The sequence below is a fragment of the Amblyomma maculatum genome, chromosome 2 (genome assembly GCF_055883805.1).
Source record: "Amblyomma maculatum isolate TAMU_Amacu chromosome 2, ASM5588380v1, whole genome shotgun sequence".
NCBI classification, from domain to species: Eukaryota; Metazoa; Arthropoda; class Arachnida; order Ixodida; family Ixodidae; genus Amblyomma; species Amblyomma maculatum.
The window spans coordinates 209,382,904-209,401,371 of NC_139345.1; the positions used below are offsets into that span (position 1 = coordinate 209,382,904).

General features: G+C 50.2%; 1 protein-coding gene across 1 annotated transcript in view; it reads left to right on the forward strand.

Annotated features, from left to right (window-relative positions):
• Nucleotides 1-18,468, forward strand: part of LOC146201200 (uncharacterized) — a 120,926-nt gene that overhangs the window by 10,513 nt on the left and 91,945 nt on the right. Inside the window, exons 2-3 of the mRNA XM_084592501.1 lie at nt 5,311-5,484; nt 5,965-6,156. Coding sequence (XP_084448627.1) covers nt 5,311-5,484; nt 5,965-6,156 — 366 coding nt within the window. The remainder of the gene's footprint in view (nt 1-5,310; nt 5,485-5,964; nt 6,157-18,468) is intronic.

Genomic DNA, 18,468 nt, shown 5'->3' on the forward strand with positions numbered 1-18,468 from the left:
CCAAAGGTTGCCGCGTCTAGTTTTTCCGATGGGGGCTAGGGGAGCGGACCCGCGTCAGGCCGGAATTACCACGTGTCTGCGAGGAGTATTGGCGCGGTGAAGGCGACCGCGAGTAGTCATAGGGCGTTCCGGATGATTCAGCCAAGTACGCGTCAATGGCAGGGGGTCGTTCACCATGCTGCGGCTTTCGCGCGTCGGCGCTAAATCCTGGCAGACCCATTCGTCGGTAACAGCAATCGCGGAACAGGTGACCAGCTTCGCCACAGTGGAAGCACAGCGGGCGATTATCGCGAGTGCGCCAGACGTCGCTTTTGCGTGGACGCACCTGAGAAATTGGAGCGGGAGGTGCTTGACGAGTGTATGCAGGGGCTGTTTGGTGCTGACAGGGAGGTGGATGCTGACTGGGAGGTGGACAGGCACGACGAGTGACTGCGGCGTAGGTCATGGCCTGCTGTGGTGGCACTGTCGGGAGTGGCTCGGATGGGTTGAGTGCCTGGTTGACCTCTTCCCGAACCATCTGAGAAAGGCTGGATACTTGAGGGGGTGCTGCCGTCGAAAATAGTTTTTGCAGCTCCTCGCGTACGATGGCCCGTAAGGTCTCACGGAGCACGTCAGTGCTACCAGTGTCCGCGATGGCGGCAGCAATAGGGATGGACGGCCGCTCGTAGTGCTTAGATCGCATCTCTAGAGCCCTCTCAATGGTAGTGGCCTCGGATACAAATTCCCCGATGGTCTTGGGGGAGATCGCACTAATCCAACGAAGATCTGTTCCTTCATTCCCATCATGAGACAGCGAAGTTTTTTTCTTCGGACATGTTTGGATCAGCGCGACGGAATAGCCTCGTCATGTCCTCGAAGTAAACGAGGACGCTCTCGTTAGGGAGCTGAACTCTCGTCTGTAGGAGCAGCTCTGCGCGTCCTTTCCGAAAAACGGTGGTGAAAGCTTGCAGGAACTGGTCCTTGAAGGAACTCCACGTTGTGATAGTAGTCTCATGATTTTCAAACCATGTACGAGCTGCACCGTCGAGCGAAAAAAATACATGCTGCAGTTTCTGGTCGTCGCCCCAGCGATTGTACTGGGCTACTCGATCAAATTTATCTAGCCAGTCTTCCGGGTCGTCGCCGGGAAAGGCTTGGAAGATGGGTACCTCCCGCGGCTGCTGCAACACGAAGGAGGGGGCAGTGGTGTCTACCTGCGTCATTACGGGTGGTTGTGTTGTCTCCGAAGGTGGTGCTGGAGAAGATGGTGGCGGTCTCGCAGTACGATAAAATTGTAGAGGCGCGAATTCAGGATCAAGCCCTCGTAGCCGTCGGCTACTCTGATGGGTAGGTGTAATCTCGATGGTAGGAGATCCTTGAGGGCTGGAGTCTCGGCTGGTTAGAGGTGTTCGGAGCATGGGTTGCGTTACCCAGCACCTCCACCAGATGTCACGGTGTGAAGTCTCTGATCAGAAGTCACCGCGGGACACAGGAGTAACAGAAGTCACAGTGCGGCAGGAAACTAGCAGGCCCGCTTCGACAGAACTTCAGTTTCTTCGCCTCGAGGAGACACACGCTCGCGATCAGCACAGAGGGAAGATAAAGAATGCAGCGTGTGAATATGACTTGATGAACACAATTTCAAGGTATCCAACAATGTATGACATGATGCTGTATCTGCGCAGTATTTCTCAAGTGGGGGGCCACGGACCTCAGAGTGTCCGCGAAACCCACGCCCACAAAGAAAAAGAAAGGTCGAACTATAGCCCTGGCCTAGCCAGACAGATTTGCAAGGTTTTGCTGTCTTACACGGAGGTTCGAAGCCGACTTCAGTTTCTCAAAAAGAAAGAAATGCGATAGGCGTGCGGAAACAGAGATCGCGCGAGGAAGAGAGAAAGTCTACGGGGTTTATCGAGGATGATCTCTATCCGAGCTAGTTTGTGTATTTCAATGGTAAATCTACAGTTGAACGGTACAATACCGCAAGGACGAGAACAGGACACGAGGCTCACTAAAACTGAGCTTTATTAAGGTGCACAAAAGAACGTAAATATGTAAGGAAAAAGGTGGGAGGGAGGGGCAGTAACAGGATAAAGATAGGCTCATTCGTCGCCATGGAATAGATGCCTTTGACGTCACAGGATAGAGGCGAAACAACAAAAAGAACATGTAAACGCGTGTCTTGTAATGCACCAACCCAACTCAACTATAGGCTTGGCTCTGGGGAGCTCGCCATTAGGCTCGAAAGAGAGAAAAAGTCGGTGGCCAAGTCACCAAATTTCGTTTTTGGTAAAACCGAAACTTCGGAACAGACTGATGGCATGCAGTTGTAGAAGCGCCTAACAAGGAAAGGACTTTGCACTGAGTACCACGCTGGAAGAGACCAGCAACTAGTAGAAGAGTGTAGGGTGTTAAAGCATTTAGTATAGAATCGACAAGATACTAAAGCACCGAGTACAATTCCGAACTCGGCTGGGCGGCTTAGTTCCGTTCCGAACGCGGCCGAAAGTGTGCGAGAACGCCGTGAACGCCTAGTACGGAAGCATGCTAAAGCACTGAGTACCACTATGAAAAGGTTCCAGAAGGTAGTAGGGGCAAGGAAGAGTGTTAAAGCACTTAGTACTGCTCCGAAAGCAAACACTACTTGTAGGAATGTCGGAACGGCGTGGAAGAACCGACCTCGCAGGCGGTTAGTAGCCTGGCAAAAATCGCAGAACTACTCTGGCTGTTTGCCTAAAAGTACACATTTGTAGCTAGCACCACGAACAGCTACACGCATCATTGCCTTGCGGAAATAGAATTCCAGGATTGGTCACCCTGGGCGAAGTACCATCTTACATACTATGTCAGAGCGAAAAGCAGGCAAGAGTTTCCACTAGTGTGAGTCGGAGCTAGTACTCACGACCACTTGCATAGTGGTTTCACTAGGGGTGAAAGCTGTCCACGACGGCGAAGTCCACCTCTATATCTTGATTAGGGTTGGGGGATTGGGGGACGTGGCGTGAGGTTCGAAAGCGGCCTGAAATAGGGGACCTGTCTCAGAGGTGGGACAGGTCCCCTCCCATCAAACCATTCCCTTTTTCTCAGTGAGTTTCCCCGGGACCACTTCACAACGTTCGGTCGCCGTAGCAGCTCTCCGGCCTTTAATTTACTACTTTATAATCAAAATTTACCAATGTAATAGATAATGGGATCAGGACAACCTTAGACGTAAAACAACCAAAAGATCATGCAGGATTTCGGAAAGGGTACTCTACCATCAATCATATCCACACTATAAACCAGGTGATAGAAAAGTGCTCTGAATGTGGCATTCATTGACTGCGAGAAAGCCTTTGATTCGGTTGAAACCTCAGCGTTCATGAAGGCATTGTGGGATCAGGGTGTAGATGAGCCATAGGTGAAAGTGCTGGAAGATGTCTATAATGGTTACGCAGCAATCATAGTTTTGATTCAGAAGTGAAAAAATTCCAATTAGAAAGGGGATAAGCAAAGAGACACGATTTCCCCAGTGCTATTTACAGACTTGCTTAGAGAGTGTATAGAAATGCATGGAATGGGAGCAGTTAGGCATCAGGGTCGATGGAGAATATCTAAGTAATCTGCGATTCGCTGTTGACATTGCCTTGTTAAGTAACTAAGGGGACCAACTGCAACCTATAATAAATGATCTAGACAGGAGATGCAGAAAAGTAGGCCCAAAGAATAATATGCAAAAGGCTAAGGTAATGCTGCACAGCCTGGGAAAAGGACAGCACTTTAAAATAGGTAGCGAAGATTTCGAAGTGGTAGGCAAAGATATCTACTTAGGACAGGAAGTGACCACAGATCCGGACCACGAAGGAGAAATGACTAGAAGAATAAGATTGGGGTGGAGCGCATTTGGAAGATAATCAAACATTATGAATAGCAGCTTACCTGTATCACTCAACAGGAAAACTGCATCCTACCTGTTCTGGCCTATGGGGCTGAAACATGGAGGTTAACGAAAATGGTTCTACTAACGTTGAGGACAACGCAGAGGGCCATGGAACGGAAAATGGTAGGTGCGACGTCAAGAGATAAGAAGCGTGTAGAGTGGGTCAAATAACTCAAGTTACTCATATTCTAGACGAAGTTAAGAAGAAATGGGCATGGGCAGGACATGTAGTTCGAAGAGAGGATATTCAATGGTCTCTAAGAGTAACCACTTGAATTTCTAGAGAAGGTGATCGTAGCAGGGGGTGGCAAAAAATTAAGCGGGTGGATGACAGTAAGAAATTCTCAGAGGCTGATTGGATGCAGCTAGCATAGGACCTGCTAATTGGAAGAAAATGGGAGAGGTATTCGCCCTGCAGGGGGTATAGCCCGGCTGATGATGATGAATAAAATTAATTTGTCTGGATGAACCAGTTTGTTTATTTTTAATTGGATTAACCCCGCTGTGTCGACAGATGGTGCGGGCAGGACATTGTTATTTTTTTTAAGACCCCCTCGAACGTCTGATAACTTTGCAAGGATTCTGATAGGGGCTGCCAAAGAACCTTTCGCAGCGTTCGATGATTATGATCTCATTTTAACGTTTCATTGAAGCTTGACTGACGAGTACCGTGGCTTACGTATGTTCAGCCTGCAGGTGGTGAGAACGATAGTGTTTACGGTTTTTAAATGCCTTCCACCCCAGTGAAGCCATGAACCAGGCATCAGGAACGCTTGTACAAATTGTGTCATCGATAGGTATACCTGGCATCATGATGGGAACAACACTGACAAAGTTTGAAGCAAGCAACACTACGCAGGCGGTGCAGGGAAGAGTTGCGGAGAGCGCGAATAACAACAGAAGCGAAACGGCTGTAAGAAAAATGAAACTCAGAAGAGTGGACGTTTCGGCTTGTTATGGACAATGGTGGAGCCAGCGCCGACAGAGGAAGTAGCGCCTGTCTTGTGTACGTTTTTTGCTTCATTCTATAGTAGCGCTGTTAACGCCATCATCCAACCCACAAACCCAGCTCCCTCTTCTTCTGGGCCCCTAAACTAACGGGCGTGGGACCACGTGTCTCTAAAAGAAGATACGCAGTCGCAATTTTGAAAACAACCTTATGATATGCAGTAACCACAGACTAGAGTTACGGCCTGCTGCCTGATGGAATTGATTCCTAGTGGACACGATCCTTACTGGGTAAGCTCATATAGTCGGAGAAATCTGGTAATGGACACGTAATGCTAGGTGGCTTGTACTGTACCGTGGAGCGAAAATTCTTTCTTGCAATGGGGTTCCAGCTTGATTCCGCTGGTGAATCATGTACATCGAACTTTGCGAGGTTGAAGTGTCACTGACCCTTTCCCCTGCAGGGATAGTTTTGGCCTGGTGTTCATGATGACATTCCTCATGCGGGACGTGGACGAGCTGTTCCACGCTGCCCAGGCACTCTTCATGTTCCTCACTTTTACCGTGAGGGAGCCGCACTCAGCCTGGGCCCCGCTGGCCAAGTTCTTCATCTTCCAGTTCCACTTCCGCATTATGACGTGAGAGCTTCGTCTGCCCTCCAGGAGATTACGTCGAAGTATGGCCTCCCCGCCACCGCTTAAGACAGCTTTCGTCGCTAATGAGCAATATTGCCAAGGGATCACTAGGCACAGTAAAGCAGTTCGAGTTTCGAAGTGAAAGTACGGGGAAGACTTTGTGATAGGATGTTTCTTCATTCAATAGTCCACGTAGAACAACTATCACAGACGTGACGCATGTTTTTCAAAGCTGCATTTTTTGTTTCCCTTGAAAATTACGCAAGGCAGAAATCAGTGGCAGTAATGCTTGTACCTTTATTTGCCCTGTTTTCTTCGTGGCTGAGTTTGGTTTCAGACTGCAGTAAGTGAAAGTCGATGAAATAATGGAGCTCCAGCGTACCGTAAAGAACGAAAGAACGTGCCTTTTTGCCGAAATCCTCTCACCTGAGTGCCAGACAGCGAGCTCATCCGATCCACACAAAAAGCCATCGCTATTCGCAGGCACCGCCATGGAGCCGCGCCCGAGCGAAAGCACCTGTTTGTCCTGGACGTGGTCTACCACGCCGTCGAGTGGAGCCTGGCCTTGGCGTGTGTTAGCCAGTCGTCAACGCCTTCGCTGAGCGCTGACCTGCTGCCGCTGTTTGCGCACTCGTGTCAAGCGGTGGCGCTGCTGTATCACACTTACGTGCTCTGGTGAGCGTGCTTCTCTGTGGCTCAGCACAGTGGGAATGAGCATGCGAATGCGACAGCATTGGGTAGCTCTATAGAGCGGCGTATATGTAGCATATATATATGGGAATAGTCGCGATCAAAGTGAGATAGCAGACATCTTGGTCCTAGATATATTTAATTATTCGAACGTCTTAAATTCATCACAGAACTGGGTTGGTTGGGCGAAGGGACGCAGAGTATCGCGGACCGATGTACGAGACGCAGCCACCAGCATGTAGCGGCGCGGCCCTTCGACGTGTGGAATTATGTTATTTGTTCAAGCTTTCCCACGCACCATAGCGCATTGACAGATGAAGAAGATGAACCGTCTGAGGATCGGTAGAGGAAGAAGAACGAGCGTCAAAAGGACGTTTGTAGTCGCGGTCCTGCTTCCATTAATCCCTCTCTAAATAAACCCCCTGTGCGTACTAAGCACGTAACAGTTGTGGTGAGAGGTGCTTGGGGTATCGACCACGGATCGTTCCATCCATCGAAGGAGCCGTAGACTCGCTGGCTTTCCACCGGTGTTATAGGGCATGACTGAAGACGGCAATACAGAGCAACTGGGACCATCGACGGCGAACAACTGATCACACTACCGAGAGCCCCGGACATTTTTGGAGAACCTGAGGAAGGTGTTCACGAGTGGCTCAAACACTTCAAAAGGGTGAGCAAATACAATTGCTAGAACGCGGCTACTATAATGGCTAATGTGGTGTTCTTCCTTGCTGTAACTGCCTTCAACTGGTTCGACAATCATGAGGATTCACTAAATACATGGGCTACCTTTACAGGCGAGATAAAGAAAACTTTTGAGGCGAATCTGTCAAGAAGAAGCGTGCCGAGCAGACATTGCGTCACCGAGCGCAAGTACGCGGAGAAGCTTGCACTGCATACATCGAGGCTGTTTTTAACTATGCAAGCTAGTGAATTCCAGTATGCACTAAGAAGATATAATCAGCCACTTCTTAAAAGGAATAACGGAAGATGTTACAATATCCTGATTAGCAAAGAGAGCCTGAACATCACCGCCGACGTTATGCAGAACATTTGAAGCTCACAAGCTGCGTCTAATCACCCCAAAATTTGAAAGACTGGCCAATGTAACCTCTGTAGCTAGTATTGAAGCATGTTCTCCTCTTCCAGTGGCTGATATGATGCGGGAAATTGCGCGTGAGCAACTGTCCAGGTCCAGGGACACCATCTGCCATACAGAATATCTGCGGCACAGTAGTGCACCGCAGGCAGATGTCGCCTCCCTTTCCACCCCGTGGGTAAAACCTAGAGGCGCTTCGGATATGGACGATCGTAACACCTCTGCCCAAAGTTATGTCCATCAGCCAACGGGAAGGATGTCCTCCTACCCTAGAGACGTGGTTCGTCAGCCGCGATAGCATGGCTACAACCAATGCCGCGACTACAATTGTTAGCCAGAATTCTTATGTCGATCGCTGGCGCCCTCGACCTGTGTGTTACAGGTGTGGCATTGCAGGGCACCTGGCAAGATATTGTTACGGGGATGTAGTTAATGTAACGGCACTGCGATGGGCTGAACTCGACGCTAAGACTTCAGTAGCCGTGCAGTATCCACTCTGTCTGCGTCGTTCTCTTTCTCAACGCTTCGTCGTGTCCGCGTTCCTCGGTCGTCGTCTTTGTCAGTGAGCACATCACTTTGGTCCCGCGTTTCCCGGTAACACTACCCCCCTCGGCAAAAGGCAACGTTCCGGTGCGTATTAGGCGTACGGTGTGGAGGGGGAGTATATGGCTTGAGGCGGGCGACATGTACGATTTCGGAAGTGGGTGTAGCAGTCGGTTACTTTGGGTGGAGCGGTGCAATCTCATAGGTCACGTCGGTCACTGGGAGTAGTACACGGTAAGGACCTGTGTAGTGGGACAGAAGTTTTTGACACAACCCCACACGACGGCACGGAAGCCAGAGCAACACCAGAGATCCGGGAGGATAGTGCACATCGCGGTGGTGAGCGTCGTAGCGGCGTTTTTGAGCTTCTTGAGAGATGGTGAGATTGTGACAAGCAATCTGGCGAGCAGCGTCGGCTCGGGCGATGGTATCGCGGGCATAGGTTGTGACGGGGCCAGCGGCGGGAAGCAAAGTGTCGAAGGGCAGTAAGGGGCCTCTTCCAAAGAGAAGATAGAATGGAGAGTACCCAGCAGTGTCATGACCCGAAGAGTTATATGCAAAGGTGACAAATGGCAGACTAATATCCCAGTCGCTATGACTGTCGGATACGTACATTGCGAGCATGTCGGTGAGTGTGCGGTTAATACGCTCTGTAAGGCCGTTCGTCTGAGGGTGATATGCAGTGGTAGACTTGTGCCGGACGGAGCAAGAACGAAGTATTTCCTCAACAACTCGGGAAAGGAAACAGCGGCCACGGTCGCTAAGTAGTTGACGGGGAGCACCATGGTGAAGTATGACGTCGTACAAAAGGAAGCCAGCAACGTCTGTGGCGCAGCTGGTTGGAATGGCGCGAGTGATCACGTACCGCGCGGCATAATCGGTGGCCACACCGATCCATTTGTTTCCTGACAAGGACTCTGGGAAGGGCCCTAGGAGGTCAAGGCCAACACGAGAAAAGGGCTCAGCCGGGATAGCAATCGGCTGCAGGTGTCCAGGTGGTAGCACAGGGGGTTTCTTCCGGCGTTGACAGAGGTCGCAAGCGGCTACATAACGCTGGACAGAGCGGTAGAGTCCAGGCCAGACGAAACGCCGGCGCACGCGGTCGTATGTGCGTGAGAGGCTAAGATGACCAGCTGTAGGGGCGTCGTGCATTTGTTCGAGAACGGCAGAGCGTAGGTGTTGGGGAATGCCCAGCAAGTGATCAGCGCCATCAGGTAGCATGTTGCGGCGGTATAGCGTATTCCAATGAAGGAACAACAGGGCGAGGGAAGAGTCACGGCTGTGTGTGCGGAGGCGGTCGATAAGAGAACTGAGGGTTGGGTCCAAGCGCTGTTCGTCGGCTATGTGGGAAAATTCCGATATAGAGAAGACACAGGGGTCCGACCCATGGTCAGTTGAGAAAGGGGGATCGACTAGATAACGGGACAGACAGTCTGCATCCTGGTGGAGCCGACCACATTTGTATATAACGGAAAAGGTATGCTCCTGCAAGCGGAGTGCCCAGCGGCCGAGGCGGCCAGCAGGATCCTTGATAGAAGAGAGCCAACATAAGGCATGCTGATCGGTAACTACAGTAAAGGGTCGGCCAAACAAGTAGGGTCTGAATTTTCCAACGGCCCAAACGAGAGCCAGACACTCCCGTTCCGTAATAGAATTGTTCTGTTCCGCTGATGACAGGAAACGACTGGTTTAGGCAATCACGCAGTGTTGGCCGTGTTGTCACTGTGCAAGAATGGCACCAATTTCGTGGCCACTGGCGTCGGCGCGAAGTTCCATTGGGGCAGATGGGTTGAAATGGGCCAACAAAGAAGGATTGGTGAGAACAGCGATGAGGGTGGAGAATGCGTTAACCTGCTTTGATCCCCATGAGAAAGGAACGCCTTTCTTCAGCAGATTGGTGGGAGGACAAGCCAGAGCGGCTAAGTTTGGGACGAACCGGCAAAAATAAGAGCACAGTCCTATAAAGCTGCGGACATCACGGGATGAACGGGGAGATGGAAAAGCACTGACAGTGCAAAATTTGTCGGGATCGGGTTGCACGCCGGTGGCATTCACCAAATGGCCAAGCACTTTAAGTTCGCGGCGACCAAAACTGCACTTCCTTGAGTTCAGTTGAAGTCCGGCACGGCGGAAAAGTGCCAAGATTGAAGAAAGGCGACGAAGATGGCTTTCGAACGAGGGTGAGAAGACAATCACGTCATCCAAGTAACATAGACAAGTCGTCCATTTGAAGCCGCGGAGTAAGGAGTCCATCATTCGTGGAAACGTAGCAGGGCCGTTGCAAAGTCCAAAAGGCATAACCTTAAATTGGTAAAGTCTATCGGGTGTGACAAAAACTGTCTTCTCGCGGTCTTGTTCGTCTGCCAGTAGCCGCTACGAAGGTCGATGGAGGAAAGGTAGCGGGCTCCATGTAAACAGTCCAAGGCATCGTCTATTCGCGGCAGCGGGTAAACATCTTTCCTTGTAATCTTGTTCAGATGTCGATAGTCGACGCAAAAGCGCCAACTGTTGTCTTTCTTTCTAACAAGCACGACAGGAGATGCCCAAGGACTGTTCGAAGGTTCGATGATATTGTTGCCCAACTTCTTGTCGACCTCCTACTGGATGACTTGGCGCTCAGAAAGGGACACACGATAAGGCCTCCGATGTACAGGTTTTGCATCGCCGGTGTCAATGCGGTGAGTCACAACTGATGTTTGGCCCAGAGAACTGGCAGCAAAGTCAAAATCGTCGGAGAAGGCTAACAAAAGGTTGTGCAGGTCCTGAGCGTGTTCGGAGCTGAGGTCAGAGGCAATGATTGCGGAAATAGGGTCGGTAATTGTGGTGGGGAGTACGGGTGTTGGAAGGACGCTTGAATGTGGGCCAAGAGTGAGTGCACAAATGGTGCAGTCTGTGAGAAGGGACAAGGTAGCAAGGGATATTCTTTCGGGGAGAACTTGGGGGGACAGACTTAAGTTCAGGATAGGAAGGTAGGTGCTGTTCTGTGTAACGCATACGATGAGATGAGGAAGAACGACGTTGCGGTCAAGAAAGACCTCGGTGATAGGGCAAGCAACATAGTCACCGTCAGGCACAGGCGGGAAAGGTGACAGAGGTAGGTAAACAGCAGAATCAGGGGGGAGGAGAGCGAACTCGGTTAAGCGAAGGCGGGGTGTAGATGGAGGATGTTCTGAGCACACAGGTAGGTCCCAACGAAGAAGGCCGCTGGAGCAGTCGATAAGGGCACTGTGGGCCGTTAAAACGTCAAGGCCGAGGATCACATTGTGAGGGCACGGGTTGAGGACGGTGAACAAAACAGGAATGTGATGACCGGCAAGGGTGACTCGGGCAGTGCACAGCCCAGTGACGGCAGCAGTACTGCCATCGGCAACACGAACGGTGGGCGAAGCGGCGGGGGTCTGTACTTTCTTGAGGCGGCGGCAAAACGATGAGCTCATGATCGAGACTTGGGCACTAGTGTCAATGAGGGCAGAGACGGGAACACCATCCACGAACAGGGAGAGGAGGTTACAGGGCGAAGAAATGGGCAGTAGAGGATTTCCAGGCTGGGGTACCAATGCAGCGTCACCTCCGGGAGCTGCATTGGCTAGTTTCCCGTGAAGCGGTCGGCAGAGGACGGCGAAGAACTGCGACTAGGAAGAGGTGAACGGGAACGGCGGGCTGGCGGGGAAGGAGAGCGACTGGACACAGGAGGAGGCTGAGTGGTATCGGTGCGGGGTGACTCATAACGAGGCGTGAAACGGCGGTGACCGCAATCGGAGTAGCGGTCAATGTAAGGAAAACGTCGAGGTGGTGATGTCCAGCGGCTGCGGCAGTGGCGAGAGATGTGGCCAATACGCGAGCACGTGAAACAGATCGGCCTGTCGTCAGGGATGCGCCACTCATCAGGATTGCGGTATCGGTAGCATGGCGTATAGGTGTTGCGGGGCGTAGCGGTGGCGACCATGGGAGGAACGGGGCTCGAGCTGTGGTGTTCCACGGTGTCGCTATAGGGGATGCTTAAGTTGGCAACCTCTTGACGAACGGCGGCTTGAATGAGGGATATCGTCACTAGGTTGCCGTCCGAGGAGGGCGGGTTGGATGCAGCAGGAGCGAGCGCTTCCAGTTCACGACGCACGATGCGAGTCACATTTTCAGTGTTGGAAGGTTGCCTTAGCGTCGGCAGACCCTCGCACGTGGAGCTAGGGGCAGTGTTGGGGAGCCGATTGAAGCGATGTGCAATGCGTTTGTAGTTGGCCTGCTCGAAATGTCGACAAACCTGCACAACGGTGTCAACAGTAGAACAGCCCCAACAGAGTAGAAGATTGAAGGCATCGTCGGCTATGCCTTTGAGGATGTGCCTCACCTTATCAGGTTTTGCCATGTCTTTATCAACCTTTCGGCAGAGGGCCAGAACGTCTTGTATATACGTAATAAAGGCTCGGTAGATGTCTGGGCACGTGTGGCGAGATCCCTCTTGGCGGCGAGTTGACAGCCAGCCGGTTTTCCGAACAGGTCACGAAGTTTTTGTTTGCAAACATCCCAGGATGGTATATCAGCTTCATGTGTTTCGAACCACACGCGTGCCAGTAAGGTAGAAGATGACATTGGCCAGCATCAGCGTGGCGTCCCACCTGTTGTGCTAGCTAACACGCTCATAAAGCGAAAGCCAGTTCTCGACATCGACCTCATCTGTACCGCAGAATGGGCCAGAGTCACGGGGGTAGGCTACGACGACAGTTGGAGTTGCGGAGGTAGATGGAGCCGCGTCGGTTGTCATCGTGACGGTTCCAAGGTGACGGCCACTGCGGAGATCGAGCGTCAGATTGTGTCAAACCCGCGACCTCCACCAAGATGTTACGGGGATGTACTTAATGTATCGGAACTGCGATGGGCTGAACTCGACGCTAAGACTTCAGTAGCCGTGCAGTATCCACTCTGTCTGCGTCGTTTTCTTTCTCAACGCTTCGTCGTGCCCGCGTTCCTCGGTCGTCGTCTTTGTCAGTGAGCACATCACTTTGGTCGCGCGTTTCCCGGTAACAATATTGCCGCCGCCGCTTCCCTGCTCAAGACTACCGACACCCGGCGAACATTCACAAACGACTACACACCGAATAGCAGTGATCCCCGACTATGTCCGCTTGGGACACATACCATTCGACTTATTTGCGGAGTTCATCACCAGGATGTGATCGCAGTGTGACGCCGCCACCCCAGAGCCAGCGGCGGTCACCTTCCCCATGGCGTCGTTCTTCCCCTTCGCCTCCGGAAAACTAGGAGGCGTGGCCGATGGAGGCATGGAGGACGGAAACAACTTAGGAGAGGCCCTGGCCATTCCCAATGCATTGGAGAAAGTGTGGCGGAAGTGACGTCAAAATTTAGGGTTAGTCAAGTCGGGCCATTAGCAACGGCGACGCTGTTGCTATGAAAACCCGGGCCACTAGCAACAGCGTTGCTAAGGGCCCTAGGTACGTGAGTGCCGCGGAGAAAGAAAATGCCGAGGGTAAAGGAGGAGGAGAGACGTTGCTGCGTCCGGTCGCGGCTTCGAAAAAATGACGTCAGGGCCTTCCTTAAGTTCTTTCTTTCCTCCATGGATAGAGGTGAGGCCGCCGGCGAGTCGATGACGTCTATAGCTCTACCCATGTTTGTGCTAAAGAACAAATTGGAAGATTTTATTGATGGTGTGAGAACAATGGCTCTTGTGGACAATGGAGCTACAGTATGTTATGAGTTTGAGGTTTTAGAACCGTTTAGGTAGGAAAGTAGTGTTTAGTGGTGACCGTGCAGTGTTATTCCGCGGTGTCGGTGGTGAACCTTTGGTTCCAGCTGGTTTGTGTGCTTCAGATATTGCTATTGGTGGTCTAAAATTTAGAATCGAATTTGCAGTGCTGCCTCGGTGAACGCATGATATGATCCTCGGAATTGATTCTCTGCAAGAGTGTGGCGCAACTTTATACTGTCGTACGGAAGAAATTAATTTGAATTTTTTCACTACTTTCGGCTCTTGTGGATGATTCAGCACCTGAGTTTGGAGCATTTTAGGAGGAAAAAGACATAATTGTGCCAGCTTCGTCAGCATCATTCGTGCAGGTTTTCTCTACCTGCATTCAATGTGAATCGTTTGAAGCTGTAGTAGAATTAACACTCACCTGCTCTAATAAGAATATCCTCGTGCCTCTTTGCGTCGTTCCCGTGACTAGAGTCCGCGCTGAGCTGTGGACAGTCAACCACTCTGAAGAACCAGCTGTGTTGCCTCGAGGCCTAAAACTCGCCCGTTTCGAGGGAGGCGTCTCAGGTTCCGTAGCGGCGTTAACCAGCTCTGTCACAGAGCAGCCCGTGCAACCAGTTATGGAGACCGAAGTTCAGGCAATGATTAACAAGTCGATTTTAACACCCGATCCTCAAATTCTAAAGGAACTGCTTCTGGACCACGTGCCAGTGTTCGACTTTGCCAAGGACAACTCAACACCGCTGCCTACCAGTCGTATTCATCACAAGATCAACACCGGGTCCGCACCTCCAATACGCAAGAAGTCCTATCGATTCTCAGCAGCTGAAAGTAAGGTAATCAATGATTCAGTTCAAGATGTGCTAAAGCGCGGAATTATTCGAGAATCTTCTAGTTCTTGGGCAGCTCTAGTCATCCTTGTTAGAAAGAAAGGTGGCACATGGATGTTTTGTGTTGACTATCGTCGCTTAAATACAGTAACGTAGAACCATGTCGTCCCACTTCCATGCATAGGTGACGCAATAGACTGACTGCACTCAGCTATATACTTTTCTTCTATTGACGTGAGATCAGAATACTGACAAATTCCCATGCACACTGCAGATAAAGAAAAAAACGGCATTCGTAACACCAGACGGTCTCTATGAATTCAATGTTATGCCTTTTGGATTATGTCATGCGCCTGCCACATTCAAGCGGTTCATGGATACAATCCTGCGCGGACTAAAGTGGCAAATTTGTTTATGTTATTTAGACGACGTTATAATTTTTGGCAAAACATTTCATGAGCACAACACTCGTCTGGATATCGTGCTTGATTGCATGGATCGAGGTGGACGTATACTGAATTCGAAGAAGTTTTTGCGGATTGTGAAACAATTGTTCTTGGTCACTTACTTGACAAAGAAGGTGTTCGACCAGATCCAAAAAATATTGAAGCTGTCAAGAGTTTTAAGGTATCCCAATCAGTAAAAGAGCTGCAGAGTTTTTTATGTCTATGCTCGTACTTTCGATGCTTTATACCAAGGTTTGCAGATATCGCTTACACACTCAAGTGTCTGCTGCATAAAGAGGCACCATTCAATTGGACCAGCGAATGTGACACAGCTTTCCATCATCTCAAATTTCTTTTGACCTCTGGCCCCATCCTACGCCGCTTATGCTCATCAGCTCCAATTGAAATACACACTGACGCAAGTGGTATCGGTATCGGCGCTGTACTTATACAACGCCATGGCCATGATCTGCACGGCATAGCATATGCCAGCCGCCCGTTGAGTAAGTGCGAAAGAAATTGCACGGTTAATGAGCAAGAATGTCTCGCCGCTGTTGTTGCTATACAGCGCTTCCGCTCCTATCTGTACGGGAATGCTTTCACCGTCGTGACCGACCACCATTCACTTTGCTGGCTGGTTAGTCTTCGTGACCCCTGTGGGCGGCTCGCTCGATGAGCTTTACACCTCGGTTCAGTTCAGTCGTTCAGCCGTGTCCGTCTCTTCGTTATCCTATGGACCATATCACGCCACGCTTTCCGGTTTGTCACTATCTTCCTAAAATCACATAACTTCATCTGCAGCGGCTCGAGGATGCCATCTAACCATCGCATTCGCTGCCTACCCCTTCTCCTGCAACCCTCAGCCTTTCCCAACATCAAAGCTTTCTCCAGCGACTCCTCTCTTCTCATTAGATGACCAAAGTAGCTAAGATTTAACTTTAAAACTTGACCCTCCAATGAGCTGTCAGGGCTTATAGTCAATAATATCGACTGATATAATATTCTGGCAGTCCAACGAACTCTCAAGAGTCTCCGCTAGCCCGTCAATTCTTCGGCAGTCAGCCTTCTTCACAATACAACTCTCGCATCCTTACATCACAACTAGAAAGACCATATCACGAGTTAAACCGATCTTGCTTGGCAGTCTGATGTCTCTGCTCTTTACTAGGCGGTCAAGGCTAGCCATGGCTCTCTTTCTCAAAAGCAGGCGTCTCCTAATTTCATGGCTGCAGTCACTTTCTGGGGTAATCTTGGAGCCCAAGAAGAGAAAATCTGTCACGGCTTCCACTTCTTGTCCCTTGATGGTCCAGAACTTGATAGGGCAAGACGCCATGATCTTTGTCTTTTTAATGTTCAGTTTAGGCCCAAACTTCTCACTCTCTTCTTGTACGCGCATCAGAAGTCTCTTGAGCTCCACTTCACTTTCTGCCATTAAAGTGGTATCACCCGCATATCTAAGGTTGTTGATACGTTTTCCAGCAATCTTCACTCCAGCTGAAGACCGGCCTTCCTCATAATGGACTCAGCATATAGGTTAAATAGGCAGGGCGACCTCATAAAGCCTTGTCCACTCCTTTCTTAAACGGGACCATGCACAGTTATGACGGCGGCCTCTTGTCTTTCATACAGGTTCCTGAGGAGACAGATCAGGTGAATTGGAAGTCCCATCTCTAGGAGAACTTGCCACAATCTGTTGTGATCTACGCCGTCAAACGCTTTCGCATAATCAATAAAGCAGTAGCTGGGTTTCTGGAAGTCTCTTGCTTTTTCCATACACCTACAAGAGTTCAATTTTACCGTGGTGCATAAAAGTGGGCATAAACACTCAGATGCCGATGGTCTTTCGCGTTTGCCGCTTCAAACGACTGATGACGACGCAGACAACTTCGATGCATATTTGGCTCCACTTTCGCAAACCTTCCCCGATCTTCGAGTTTTCCGAACCTAGCAACGCAAAGACCATTAACCTCTCTGTTTGATTCTGCCAACGATCCTATGAAGAACACATTTAACATTCGCGAAGGAGTGCTTTGTACGAACTTCGCCTCTTGGGGAGCACGCATGCTTTTTGTCGTTCCGGAAAGCCTACGCATCACAGTTTTAGAAATGATGCATGATGACGCCACGTCTTGTCCCTTAGGATTGGCCCGAACACTCCACCGCATACAGCAGCGGTTTTACTGGCCGAAGATGCGTTCAACGATTGAGCAGTATGTAGGCAGCTGTGTGCAATGCCAGCGTTTTAAGCTGCCGACTTCAAGTCCACCGGGCAAACTGCGACCAGTCACACATCGAACAGCCCCATTTGAGCAAGTTGGCATTGACCTTCTTGGACCTCTTCCACTGTCCTCTAAAGGAAACCAATGGATTCTTGTGTGCGTAGAATTTTTAACCCGCTATTGTGCGAAAGCCGCGATACGATCCGTTACTGCGTCTGAAGTATCTCATTTCTTACTTCGATTCGTCATTCTTCAACACGGTCCTCCTGCAGTCATCATTAGTGACCGTGAACGTCAATTCGCAGCGGACATTTTCGAATAACTTCTTCGCTTCAGCGCCTGCAGTTTTCGTCACTCCGCACCATATCATCCCCAAACGAACGGTCTGATAGAACGCACTAATCGGACGCTTACCACCATGTTGGCTATGTAGGTCGCTGCAGATCATAAGGACTGGGATTGCGTTCTACCGTTCACTACTCATGCATACAACATAGCGCAACATGAGACAACAGGATACAGCCCCTTCTACCTTCTCTATGCTCGCTCGCCTCGCCGTGGCCTCGACACCATACTGCCATTTTTCATACATGAAGCACCTTCTCTTGCTACCACGCTCTGCAGAGCTGAAGAAGCTCGCAGGCTTGCCCGCGTTTGAATTTGATCTATGCAAGAGCGTTCTAGGAACTGCTACGACGCGCGATACCAACAAGTTTCGTATGTTCCTGGAGACACTGTGTGGTTGTGGACACCTCTACATAAGCGTGGACGTTGTCAGAAACTGCTGTCACACTACACTGGACCGTTTGCTGTGTTACAGTGCATCAGTGACTTGAACTACGTTATAGCACGCCTAACTGCAAGTGGTCGACGATCACGCCAGTCTCAGGTTGTGCATGTCGCCCGCCTCAAGCGGTTTCATTCCAGATGATCTATTTAACTCGCCCTACGGGCTTCATCTGCGAGGAGAGAAATGTCACAACACCATAGCACATCGACGGAAGAAGATGGACCGTCGGATGACCGGTAGAGGAAGAAGAATGAAGGTCAGAAGGACGTTTGTAGTCGCGGTCCTGCTTCCATCAATCCCTCTGTAAATACACCTTCCTGTACGTACTAAGCATGCAACAATATGTTTCCTTTGGTTAGCGACTGCAGCCATTTGTAGCCAGAAGAACATGCTGCAACTCGCATGGACAAAAGCTGGGCGCTGACGCGGAGCCCGACATTTTAGGTCTAGTTACAGCTGTGGGCGTCCTTGAAGTACGCACGTGGTTAAACTACGGTACACATGAATGAAAGGCTAAATCTTTATTTAGTCAATGTGGTGTTCTCAACCACAAAGCTTTTGAAAAACATATGAAGAAATGTTTGTATTTTTATTTGTTATTTTCTTAGCAAAAAACCTATGTCAAAATTTTGCTATGCTCTCTTTTGAAAGGCTTGCAGATAT